This window comes from Amblyomma mixtum, chromosome 3 (genome assembly GCF_055824585.1).
Source record: "Amblyomma mixtum isolate Tamu chromosome 3, ASM5582458v1, whole genome shotgun sequence".
NCBI lineage: Eukaryota > Metazoa > Arthropoda > Arachnida > Ixodida > Ixodidae > Amblyomma > Amblyomma mixtum.
Genome location: NC_143014.1, coordinates 38,984,367 through 38,997,314, shown reverse-complemented (window position 1 = coordinate 38,997,314; position 12,948 = coordinate 38,984,367). Strand labels below are relative to the sequence as shown.

Here is a 12,948-nt window from a genome sequence, read left to right as displayed (position 1 = left end):
TCGCCTACATCGCGCCAAAATACATGCGGTTTGAGAAGCTTGCAGGCAAAGCAACCTCTCCAGTGAACCTAACTCGTCGAAATAGCCAAAATTTGTTGGGCCACAGCGCCGAGGATAATCACGTCCTCGAAATTCTAAAAACGGATATGGCCATTACTTACGGTGGGCTACATGCCTCTGAATAATTAAGGAGCCCAAAGGTAATAGTTTAAAAGTTAACTATTAAATATTGGTTAACAAGCCTGCTAGTTAGCACGTCTTAGCTGCATTATGATGTACTACACCACTGACAATGCTATGCCAGAAAAATCGCGCATCTAATTCAAATAGCTTATTTTAAAAATTGCAGAAAGTCTTAGGTGAAACACCCTGTATATGCTTTGCAGTGGGAATATACCTACCTCCATTGCCCAGAGTAAGCATTCCGTATATAGTTAGTGATCGAAATCTGCTCCGGGACTTGGGCAGCATACCCTGTCCCTAAAAGGGAGTACGCTATAGAGAACAGCTTACTCCCTCTTTACTCCCAAATAGGCTTATTCGTATTTAAATTGTATGAAAAGCGCATTCCTGAAAAAAAAAATCCCACTTGCGTGCAGAGTAACGCTGCTGCTTTGTTATACAGAGGAAGCGTAAACCACTACGACGTTAGCTCTGCGTTATGCGGTTTGCTTCTGGCTTGGCATCTCTTGGGTACGTATTAAGTGTTACGTGCACCCAGCGCCAAAAGTTTACGGGGCACGTGAGATTCCTCCGCGGTCGTAACAAGCAGCCCGACGTTGAAAGGTGTGGCCTGCGTTTAGACGCATGGACACCACTGTGAGCCTCTCATTTGCAGTCTACGTCCATGTATGTGCGTTGAGACTTTCGCCCGTGCAAAGTCGGCATGATAGGACGCTGTAAACTTAGCACGTGCAAAGGGAGCACATCTGTGTCTGATAACCATCCCCCTTGTGTCACGTCTGAGGATTGCTTAGTCCTGTCAAGTGTAATTAAGATAGCACCCCCCCCCCCCCTTCTCTCCCCCCCCCCCCCCCTCGTCAGGCAACAAAGTAGGCTGACGTACCTTACTTCTTTACTGTTGATGGCCACCTGTGCGAGGGCGTGCTCCCTGCACTTGTAGTGATGATGGAATGCTTTGATGTCGTCGAGGACGCGGTGTGCTTGGTGAATCTTCTCGACGTTGATGATGCCCCCCACCCCGATGCGGGTCATGAAATGATCTTCGCCGTGGAAATCGGACACAAACTGAAAGTGACAACAAAAAGTATTACAAACCACGCAAACACAGCAACCTTTCCGTAGCTTCGCGCTGCTTTCTCGCCACCCCATGAATTGGATCTCTGAATAGCGACCTGACGAAACGGGTCACACTTTGCATACACACCACACGCGAGAAAGAAAAATGCTATGGAAGCATCGATGTCGACAAAGTCCCAACGGCAGTTAGTGTATAGGTATGCACATAACAATACTGCTACCATTACAGACGACAGAGCCAGTCATTGCTTAAATGACACGTTCTAGACATGCAGTATTTGCAGTGTCGACAAGGACTGACGTCACTGTACTGGTCACCGGCAGAAGCGAGTCAAAACTTCAGGTAGGAAATGAATGCCTACCTCCAAGAACAGTACACGAGAGAAGCCGATATAGGCATATGGCCTGTGTGTTAGGTCACCACGCCCAGGAGCACATGCCTTTCGGTTTTTGACAAAAAGCTCGCTAACGTACAACCGAGGTCAAAAGTCTTCAGGCCACATGGTTTTCTCTTGAGCCATGTAGCGGACGAGCACATACAACACCCTTATTAAAGGGACACTGAGCATATGTGTTCTCAGTAAAAATCGATTGTGGGGCGATGTTTGGCGGGCATTTATTGGTGAAAGAAAATCTGAAAATTTCTCCGGCATTAGATTCAAACTAGTGGAGACTACGCCGAAATCGTTTAGAAGCGAATTCCGGTGTAGCCTGGCCGCTGGGGTACGCGTGAAAAATTGTGTCGACGCCCCGTGCGTACTTGCGCAATTGGCCGATAATGGCGACATCTGTATTTTGCTTTCTTTTTTTGTGCGTGTGTTTTCAAGCTCATAAAACTCCGCTTTCAGTGAGTGCAATGGCTTTTTCGTTAGAACGCGGTAACCTACGGAAACGGGCCTACTTCAATTTCTCCTCAGTGTCCCTTTAAAGATGAAGAGGTCTCGAAAGGTGAGGATGAGGCTTCTCTTCACCTTATAGAGACTTAGAGGTCGAGGTGTTGCGCAAGTGCTCTACCACTGCGCTGAAAAGGAAACCCTGTGACCTGAAGACTTTTGACTCTTTTGACCAAGGGCGCACACTGTTGCCTTTACTCGCACGCGTCCTTTCCTTTTGAAAGACTGCTCAGATAATTGGCGTTACGAAACAACTTGGGCTTTTAGTGCACGTGAGTGCACAGCTTCTCCAACCGCGCGGCTGCAGGCTTCGCGCCTTCGCGAGTGAGAGGCGATATGGTGACGATGCGCCGGGTCGGGGCATCGGCGGCGGACATGCTCGATTGCGCGGCCGACGCATACACTGGAACCTGCGTGCCCCGGCGAACACGGCTCGTAACGGCACCGGGAAGAAGTGCGTTTCGCCGAAGCCATCATGCGTCGCCCGCCGCGACGCCAGCCAAGGCGACGGAACGACACGGCCAACCACGCCTGGCCAGACGCCGCCAGTGGCGCGCTACAGCAACACGCTTACGGAAGGCGAACGGGGCTCGCCAAACAACAAGCCGGTAGGAAGGAAACAAATCAGCGCGCGGAGAAAACAAACAAAACAAAGAAGTGAAGCGTGTGAAAAAAAACGTATAAACTGACGTGTCAACGAGCAACCAAGCCTCTATGCAGCAAGCCAACAATAGAATAAGCCACTGCATTGATTGATTTATGGACCGTTACGGGCTGAAGCAACGGTTTGGCTACAACGCTGTGGTGAGGGGCTCCGCAGTAATTTCAACCACCTTTGGTTCTTTAACCTGCCCCGAGATCTGAATACATGGGCATCCAAATGCAACTGCCACGAGCGGCATCGATCCTTGACCGAGGGCTCATCAGCCGAACGCCGTAGCCACTGAGCCACTGTGGCGGGTACAAAAACGTATGTGATAAGAATGTAATCACACAGATAACAAGATAATTAAAGGAGACAACACGGAAACGGCGCTGCGCGGGCACAGGCAGAAAATCAATACAAAGACTGGCTGCAGAGACTCCAGCATGCAAACATTTATTGTGGACAACAAGGCGAGCAAAAAGCGAACATAAGAGCAGAGAAAACGGAAGCGGAGTCCATTTACGGCGACGCTTAAGGGAAACGACGCCTCGTCAACGCATCTGGCGAAGGCAGGCTCATAGAGAACGCACCACAACGACCCTAGCACATTTTTCCTTGCTATTTTTTTTCGATTCGCTTTCTGTTTTCTGCAGGGACGTCCCAAACAGGCGTACAACTTCCTTTGGCGCGCCGTCGGCCGCCGTTAGAGAACAGAGTGCATCCTGTACATCTGCGAACCATGACGCGAGAGGCGTTTCGTCACATTGCACTAATCGGCCTGCAGTCTAGACAACGCGGAACTATTAAGCATTGCAGCACTTGAGCAGCTCCCTGCTGCTCCCAATCGGGCGCAACAAGGGGTGCAACAAGGGACGCAGGTGCGAATCAAACAAGAGATCTGAATCAGCAGCCCATCCACGCTCAGCCACCGCACAGGGTTCCCGAGATGACTGCGAGAAGCCAATGACGAGAAGCGAGAAAGAAAATATCAGGATGCAATAGGTACGGCATCATTCTATCCTGCTCTTGCTGCGAGGAGCTGAACGTTTTTTTTTTGCCCGCGATGAGCTGACTCCGTGTTGAGACACTGACGAAGAGCCGCACGCGTAGGCGTCGGAAGTTGCGCGAAGCGCCACCCTTTGTTTCCGCGCGTGCCTACCGAGTAACGCACCGGTGTTGCGCGGGCAGCCGCTGTGCGCCGCGGTGCCCGTCCGCTTTCTGCCGACAGGGTCCGATGCGCTCGTGTCAAGCGTGCAAGGGCGATCACCGCGATAGGCAGCACCTAATTAGCAAGCAGTACGAGGGTTGAGGCCTCATCGCAAAAGTGACTCAGTGCCCACAGCACGCCTCCTGGGTGTTGTCTACTACGTCTGCGATTGTTAGTCTCTGAGTTGACGGGTTATTCAGTGCTTTCGAATCTCTGAGCGCAGTGTTGTAGCTCAGAAGGGAACTACACTCTTCCTCGCAGCGTCTTCTCGACACTGAAAAAGCATGTGGTTCTTTTCTTTGTTGCACGCTTTCTTTCTGAACGCTTTCATTTCTTTCTTTTTCTAATTTATTGCCGGTTTCTATCAGAAACTAGCTTTGTGCAAACAATTTTGTTTCTTGAATAAATGTGTACCCGCTCACTGGAATATATCAGTGAAAATTCTTGCGTGAGCGACAGTAGAATGTGGAGCCGCTGGTGTTTAATGACCCCGCTTTTCATTCTGTTGAGTATGGCACGCAGGAAGTTGGAGGCATTCGCAATGATTCGCACGCGCCGTGAATCACAACATGCCAGAAGAAAACAGTACTGCATAGTTGTTGTTACGAGACTTTACGTCCATATGACCCTGTGGGACCCGATGGACCTTCGAAATATACTTTCACACAATAAGCACCAAGATGCTCCCAAACAGGGCAACTCACGTTCAAGCGACAGGTTTTCTCTAAGTCTCCAGATCACTGCGTGCTGAGCTAAGCATTGGATAACACACCAAGTTATCTTGCGACGATGGTCGAGAGGTTTATACGCATACACACTCTTCATTCAACGGTCTGAGTGGCCATTTTTTGCAGTATTAAGAGATGGCATGCGGCCTGGTTGCGTGACATCTTATTTTTCGACAACAGTCCGGTGTGCCCCTTTCCAGGTGATATACTACTTAATGCGTAATGGCTGGCTAGTTGGTTGTACATACTGAGGTCTACAGCGCAATAACAACATGCGCCTGTGTTTTCGTCCTTTCCTTGTCTCGTCCATGTTGCTACTGCGCTGTAGTCCTCAGTAATATATTACACTGGATACGTAGACATGCAGTCCGACTTGGTCCAGGTTACTCAGCGAGGAGAGCACTTGCTTAATTACTGCCCAGAAATATAAAGAAATAAAACCAAGAAGCCGAGGAAAACAACACTAGCGTCGAGCATTTGCGAAGCAAGTAGAAGGTGGAACGGCGCGCCGCACTTGCCTCGATTTTCTTGGCCTTTTCCGAGGGCAACACGACGAGGCTGGGCATGCCTTGGAGAATAGCGCGCAGGTCTCGGAGAAAAGTGCCGAAGAAAGGAATGACCTTGGAATGCGGGATGTTGAGCGCTCTCTCCACGGCAGCCCGGTACTCTTCCGAGGGTTCCGGATTCAGCAAAGCCTGGCTGAGGAACTCCAGCACCGGAAGCTGGTCCTTGTCGGACAGCGACAGCCAGAAGGGCTTCAGCTTCTCGGACCTGCGCGCGCCGCCCTGCGCCGTCAGCTGGGCCGATCAAAGGGCCCGCGTGACGCAACGCGCGTGACGCAACCAGTCCGCGCACAGATGCGCGGGCCGCACTGTATGAACCGGACAGGGAGGTCCATACCTGACGGGGTGATTGGCTTCCCGTCTCAGCCCTTTCTCACAGGCTGTCCGTTGAAGAAGAAAGCAAGAGAACAACTTTCCCTCTCTTGTCTTTGCTTTTGCTAAGACCACGTTCTCATCCGTGCACGGAGGAATGAATTGAGCACGCTACGCTGGCGCAGTGTGCTTGCATTCATTTGTGAACCAGGAACCGGATTCACAAAACTCGCCGTTGGCAAATTTTCGCCGTTGGCAGAGGTGCGTTGGCAAATTTTCTAGCATAATCCCTCGTTTCAGATTTGCTGCTCTGGTTGGGGAGCCCCAAACAGCCGATCAATCAAACCAAACCTCATTGCCGGGTCTCATGCAATAGCGAAGGCAGTCTAACGATTACGCACCTGACGTTGTTAACCCCTGGGGCGTAAAAGACAGCATTACATTGCGACGTTGGTGCCTTTTGGCGTCAGAGATGGGGTTGAAGGTGTCATGTCTAACATTTGTGGACCAAAATTTTGAATATCAGAAAACTGTAAGGTACTGTTATGGAAATATTGAAGGCAATGGCCCATTCTTCCGATGCGTTACAAAATATTTCTTTTACAGTTTCCATCGCTCCCATCGAGCAGTTAAGACTGCCATGGAAAACCAATGGGGAACGCTTTTGACGATAGCAAAAACGTTAATAGAAAAAAAATCAAGCCCGCCGACGGGAGATCTGCGGATATATTGACTGTTGTAGTGAAATCTTACAATATATGCAAAAACTGCGCTCATAAACTCTTTCCCGTTCAAAAATGCATTTGTTCGGAATTGTTGGGAAGCAGACACCGGCAGCAGGGAAAGCAGTTCACCTTGGACAACATGTGCCGTAATAAGCAACTGGTAATCGGTCGACGCTTTTCCCAGGATTCTTCTCCTGGCAGGTATGCCAGTTGGCCGCGGTGATATGCGTTCTCCTATGCCGGCGTGATTCTCCTGCGCCGCAGTGCCCAGAAATTCTGGACAAGCGCATTTTTCAAGAAAAAATAGTTTATGAACGCAATTTTTTATATATCGTAGGATCTCACTATAACAATCAACATACCCGCAGATCTCTCCTCGACAGGCCTACATTCTTTTCGCTATTAACGTTTTTTATTTGGTCAAAAACATAGCCTTTTGGTTTTCTATGGCAGTCATAAGTACTCGATGCAAGCGATGGACAAACTTTAAAAGAAAGATTTTGCTACGCATAGGAAGAATAGACTATTGACTTCAATGTTTCTATAGCATTACCTTAAAATATTCCACAGCTGCCTGACAATTGAAATTGATGTCGAAAAATCCTGTACTTGTAAAAACACCGGGCACTACATACGATCGCACAAATACTGCTCAGCAGGTGGTAACGTCAGGGAGTGAGAGGTAGCCATACGTCATCGCTACCGGCGACGTTTAACAAGTGGTGATCATGTCGTGTGATCACTGCAGCTGCGCATACTACGTCTTTAGTTCGGCCCTCTGGCGCGAGGCCCGTGCAATGGGAAACGACGCGTGCAGCTTCAAGTCGAAGAACCGCAACAGTACGCTCTCTCGTCACAATTCTACGCGGAACAGATGCGCGGGCATCGTGAGTTCGCAGTAACGAGTGAAACGTTCACTTGTGCACAAAAAAGAAGTTGTTTTGTTTGCGACTCACGCCACTCGAGCACGTTCTTCTCAACTATTCCGTGTAGGATATGAATTTGTCACAATCGGCGTTTCGACGCCGAGCTTTTCCGACTAGGCCAGGGACATCCTACATAACTTTAGGCATCACGATAACTAAAAAATTGCAAATAAATATACTTTTAGCCCTGTATATCTTAAAATAAATTTAAAGCCCACGTAAACATAATTACACACTTGTCATCGGGAAAGAAGCTCTTTACAGTGAACATGTTACTTGGAGCTCTTACAGCCTTGAAAACATGACTATGACAAGTTCGTTTTACTGTACTCAGTATGCTTGCTTACAAACCCCTGCTCGGACTCCGCCGCGCAAATCGCGGATAATAAAGAAAAAAATAAAAGAGCAGTCAATGCGTCACTTCCAGAGCTTCACTTGTATCCATTCTCATTCCTTATCTCCAAGGACGGTGCTCTCAAAAGTAAAATGGAAAACGCCAGCTGACATGGTGACATTGGGCACCTACGTATCGAAACGATTCCCCGCGTACCCTAGCTCAGGTGGCGCAATGAGCTAGTGAACGAGGTTGTGTAGGTTCCAAAGTGACTCGGCTTGCAGTTCTGCAGCGTATACAGAAATTAAGGTCACTTTGCAAGATTTATAGGTTTGTGCGAGATTTCTATGAGCCGTCTGCAAGATATCAGATGGTTCGAAACCTTCACAGAATGGTGGCTTGAAAGAATTTCGAGTTTTACTCCAAGCGCCTTTTTGTCCACGAAATGAGAACGAGCGGGATAAAAAAAGTTAGATAAATGACTTTGGCAGAAAAATCATGCGATCCACTTGCTTTAGTCCAGCCAAAACTTCCATCGCCGTGTTGAAGTTTCCGATGTTCCAGCAGCACATCGCAATTCGCAGAATGCACGACAACACAGCTTTGCGGTCTTCGTGCGTTGGTTGCGATATGATGATGTGCGTCACCCAAGAACTCACCTGCGAGCCGAAAAGACAAAAACAGGCAAACAGTGCTTTATGCGCGCCAGTACAAGAACATGAATCGGTGTTGATAAGCGAAGATGTCACTGTTGACGTAAAGATTCTGAGCCTGCTTATGCTTATGTCAGTGTTGTGTATGGAAATAAAAATAGTACAACTGATGACTAAAGGACATTAATGATAATCCAGAGCGAGCAGTTGAAGTTTGTGAAAGTTTAAATGACTCATACACACAGATAACAGCTTCTTTCCACATTAACGTCCGTTATTGATTTGGTTTGGTTTGCTTTATGGGTTTAACGTCCCAAAGCGACTCAGGCTATGAGGACACAGTAGTAGAGGGTTGATAATTTCGACCACCTTGGGTTCTTTAACGTGCACTGACGTCACACATCTGTACACAGGCCTCTAGAATTTTGCCTCCATCGAAACTGCCGCGCGCCTGGGATCAAACCTACGTCTTGCGGGTCAGCAGCCGAGCACCATACCCATTGGGCCACCGCGGCGACTGTGCGCGATTGGCAGTACATTATGAAAGCATAAAAACAAATCGCGACGTAGTAGAAAACTGTTTGGCTAAATTAAAGGCGCAGTAAAGAAGGCAAAACCACCCGCCCTCCTTTCACCCTCCCTCCCTCCCATCACTCACTCGCTCCCTCCCTCCCTCCCTCCCTCACTCACTCACTCACTCACTCACCCACCCACCCACCCCCCACCCACTCACTCACTCACCCACCCACCCACCCCCCACCCACCCACTCACTCACTCACCCCCCACTCACTCACTCACTCACCCACCCCCCACCCACCCCCCCACCCACCCACTCACTCACTCACTCACCCCCCACTCACTCACTCACTCACTCACTCACTCACTCACTCACTCACTCGCATGCACACACACAAACATATCAAAGGGCAACCTGTCAGGCTCCACCATGGCGGCCTGCGAGGAGCGGAAGACTCACTTCGTTGAAGCGCTTGATCAGTGTCTGCACGGTCCGGTCCTTGTCGCCCGCGTTGAAGGTGGCCGCCTTTCCGCTGAGGTCGACGGTCACCTGGCGAATGTAGTGGACCGGGCTGACACTGTAGAAGAGCTCGTACTCGACATCGGTAAGCCGCACAGCCACCTCTTCGGGAAAATGCAGTAGGCCCTGCAGCCTCTCCAGCTCTTCCTTGTAGATGGTGGCTCGCTCCAGACCGTGCACCGAAACCATGTTGCGGTGGCTTTCTGCGGATTGCAAAGTTGCAGCATCATCACCGAACAGGCTCCTTACCACCGCCTGTTATTCAAACCAGCGGTTCACTGCTGTTCTACCTTGGCTCGGCGGCTTCTACCAGAAGCTGCCAAGGGCATCTCATAAGTGGATATCTGGGAGGCAACGAGGCGTGTTGCATGAAAAACAACGTCGCCGCATTTCCCGCCAAAAACCAGCGGCTGATGCGCACAGCCGACTACCAACCAGTACATCAGGAACAACCAGAGTCCAAGACTCAGTCGCCGCAGTACGGCGTTCGCCTTAGAAGCGCTGCAGTTTGAACCAAGGTCGTCGCGTTTGCTAGCTTAGGGCGTCAGCGACTGAATAAATGGACGCCCTGCAGACTTCTTAAAAACGTGGTGCTGTCATTCTGTCCCGTGAAGTAACTGCATGACATTGTTCCCATATAAAAGAACAGTAACAGTCCCTGGCCACCAGCACCCTCGGCGATAACTGTGGCCGGAACTATAACATACGGCGCCATGCCCTCGCCACTGTGCGGGACGCACCTATGTATTTTGCAAGGGGCAGTTGTTTCCTCCTTCTCCATATTTCCCTCTGAATGTTGCCCACTACTTGGCACCGAGGCGTAAGCAAGGCCAGTGGGAATTGCCGGACGGTTTTGCGCATAGGCAAGGCTCCGTCCACTCGCTCTAGCAACTCCGCGGACAACCTGAAACAAACTTCTCAGTTTCGCGGTCAGCCTACAATCGGCGGAAAAGAAAATGGCCCCGCAAACTATGCTGCACTGCTACGCAAGGGTCATGAGGGCGTACATGCTTTGACGCAGTTCACTTCTTTAGAAGATCTGTTCGCAAGTTCTCGCGTTATGGCAACGTCTCTCATAAGCGGTTCTAGAACAAGGAAGAATTAATGCTTATCTTAGGCTTTATTGACATGTGCATACGTATCGCTAAAGCATAGCCTGTTTTAATCACCTTTTGACGAGCATTCATCAAAATGGCTGGTAAGGCCACCTTCATATCGGATTCTTTCTGCTACTTTCAGATCCATGGCAGTGAATAAAACGGCTCATCATGGCCCTCTCGAACACGCTGTTGATATCATTTGGCCGCAAGAGTTTATGTGGAACTAGGTGAAACGAAGACGTAATCTATAGCACTGTATGGTAGCGAACCTATGCAGTAAGTGCGCTCATATGGCGATATTTAGTGCGTGCTGGTTTCTCCGAATCGTCGAACGGAACCAAACCCCAAAACAACGAGCTCACACACGCTAACAACTATTGTGGTGTGTATTACGTGCGACCCTGTGCAGCGTCAAACCGCAAGTAAGCATCGGATCTCGGAAATGTGCACCTTCGGAAGCGTACGCGTGCTACTTTTGGGTGTTCCAAGCCTGAGAGGTATTGCGCATGGGTGCGAAAGCGACGCAAAGAAGAACGCGGAGAGGTTACATAATGCACAACCCTCCCGGCATTACCTGTGACAAAGTGAAAAAAATTAATCTCTCATTTTTTTTTGCACGCTTCAACCATCCTTCTCTTCTTTTTTAAAATTATGAGTGGATGAAAGGAATGTGTTTTGTGTGTAGGTCTGCGAATAAACCAGTGGGTAGCTCGGTGTCAATCTTTGCCTCACGCCACCTGTCCTCGTCTTTCTTGCGGTGCTTTCGTGTACTCATTAGCGGTGAACCAACTCTCCCAAATAATGATCTTGGATGGGAGAAACTTGAACGTGATTGAATGACGCAAGTAAAGTTTACAGAACTCCCTATTTGAGATTAGAACTTACATTTTGCACCGTCTACGCCTACATTCCAGCGTGTACAGAGCCCCGGCGAGGGAAAATGCGACAGGTGTAGGCTTGCAGATAATAGCGGTGCACGAGTATGTTGCGAGGCTCCTGCTAATAAGGAGAGTTCTATTCGCCCCCTGAAAGCATCGCGTGCTCGGCCATAAAACATATGATACTCTGAATATTTTAACACTGCACCAGACCTGAATCATAATCGCATATTAGGGAGAAATGACGCCAGACGTTAACTAAGACCTAAACGCAAGTTTTCGAGTCTTTCCTTGCAGCCACACTGCGCCCACGTGGAACAGAGGCAGCCATTTGTTGGATGATGAGACTTTAAGAAAGAAGCCGTTCCAAAAATCAGCATGACCACGGGTCGCAAAGCTCATGCATAAAAGAGAGAGGCATTCGACTGGATCGACCAGCGGCCGTTTGTCAAAAGCGACTGACTCGAATTACCGCCATTAAGCTCCCTTATGCGCTGCACCGAGTGAATAGATGAACCACGGATATATTTATGAAAAGACGAAAAAAAAAAAAGAAATAACACGCTTTGGCGTCGCGCTAGAGCTTGTTAGTTCGGAGCGGCCTCGGGGCAAATGAATTATGCACTGCGTGGGGCCTCGGCGTTTAAGTTGACGACTCTGGACGGCCCAAAGCTGATTAAACAGATGCACGCGTGGGTCGGGACCTGGACGCCGGGTGCGCAATCGTATCGCCGGTGACGCGCGTAAACAAACCTCCTTGCAGGTACTACATGACGACCGCGGCAGCAGCTCACGCTGGAGCCAGCGAGGTCAGGGATGATTCAGGAAACGCAGGTTTTGTCCGCATGCATGCGTGCCATGCAGCAATGATGCGTCAGACGCGGCAGAAGTTAAGACAGCAGTTTCCGGGGTGGCTCACGCCTGTAGCCCGGATTGGCGAAATCCCTTCACCCAGCGTCTGTTATGAGATAGCTTAATGCGCATATCGTGAGGTCACATCGTAAAGAATGGCTGGCTCGAATGGCTGAACTTCGATGGTTGCATGTTGCACCTAGAGATCAGGATAAATTGGTAAGGTTTATATTTGAAACACAACCATTCATAAACTACCCCAGCTTGAAAAGAAATAAAAGATGCAATTCGAATAATTAGCAGCGCGTATTGGTATTACACTATAGGCGAGGGCAAATTCACTTCCTCGGAAGCACCTGTTAACTGGCCAAACAAAAACATGCATGGAAAGTTGCTTTTTTTTTTCGTTTTTCATAGCAACCGGCCGCATTTGGCAACGATTCGTTACCAGATTCGTTCCTGTTGTCGCGCCGGTTTAGGTATAATAGAGACGGTGACACACAGTTGCTTACTAGCTATCAGCCACTGACGGCAGCGACCACCAATCGCCGGGTGATTGAATGAATCGGATACAAGAATCGTTACAAAGTACGACTCCTGAAAAAGGACTTGCTATAGATACCTAGCGATATAGCACGTAACCCTTACCGCCACTTCCATGCTGAATGTCCAAGCTTAGCCCCGCACTGCAAGTGCTTCAGCAGTCAGCGGCTGGGATCAACATTGACGGCAGCACAGCAGGCTTTAATTTCTTCCAATAGCTCCCATCAGTCTTTACGTAAGCAAGTCCTGTACGTGACCTACTACCGACCGTTCGCCGGCCAGTCATGGAAA

General features: G+C 49.3%; 1 protein-coding gene across 1 annotated transcript in view; it reads right to left on the bottom strand.

The window, feature by feature from the left end:
- The window catches only part of LOC149349731 (uncharacterized), a 555,241-nt gene that overhangs the window by 41,533 nt on the left and 500,760 nt on the right, over positions 1 to 12,948 (bottom strand). Inside the window, exons 21-24 of the mRNA XM_089578770.1 lie at positions 9,225 to 9,487; positions 8,108 to 8,253; positions 5,253 to 5,505; positions 1,067 to 1,248 (exon numbers count right to left, since the gene is read on the bottom strand). Coding sequence (XP_089434896.1) covers positions 1,067 to 1,248; positions 5,253 to 5,505; positions 8,108 to 8,253; positions 9,225 to 9,487 — 844 coding nt within the window. The remainder of the gene's footprint in view (positions 1 to 1,066; positions 1,249 to 5,252; positions 5,506 to 8,107; positions 8,254 to 9,224; positions 9,488 to 12,948) is intronic.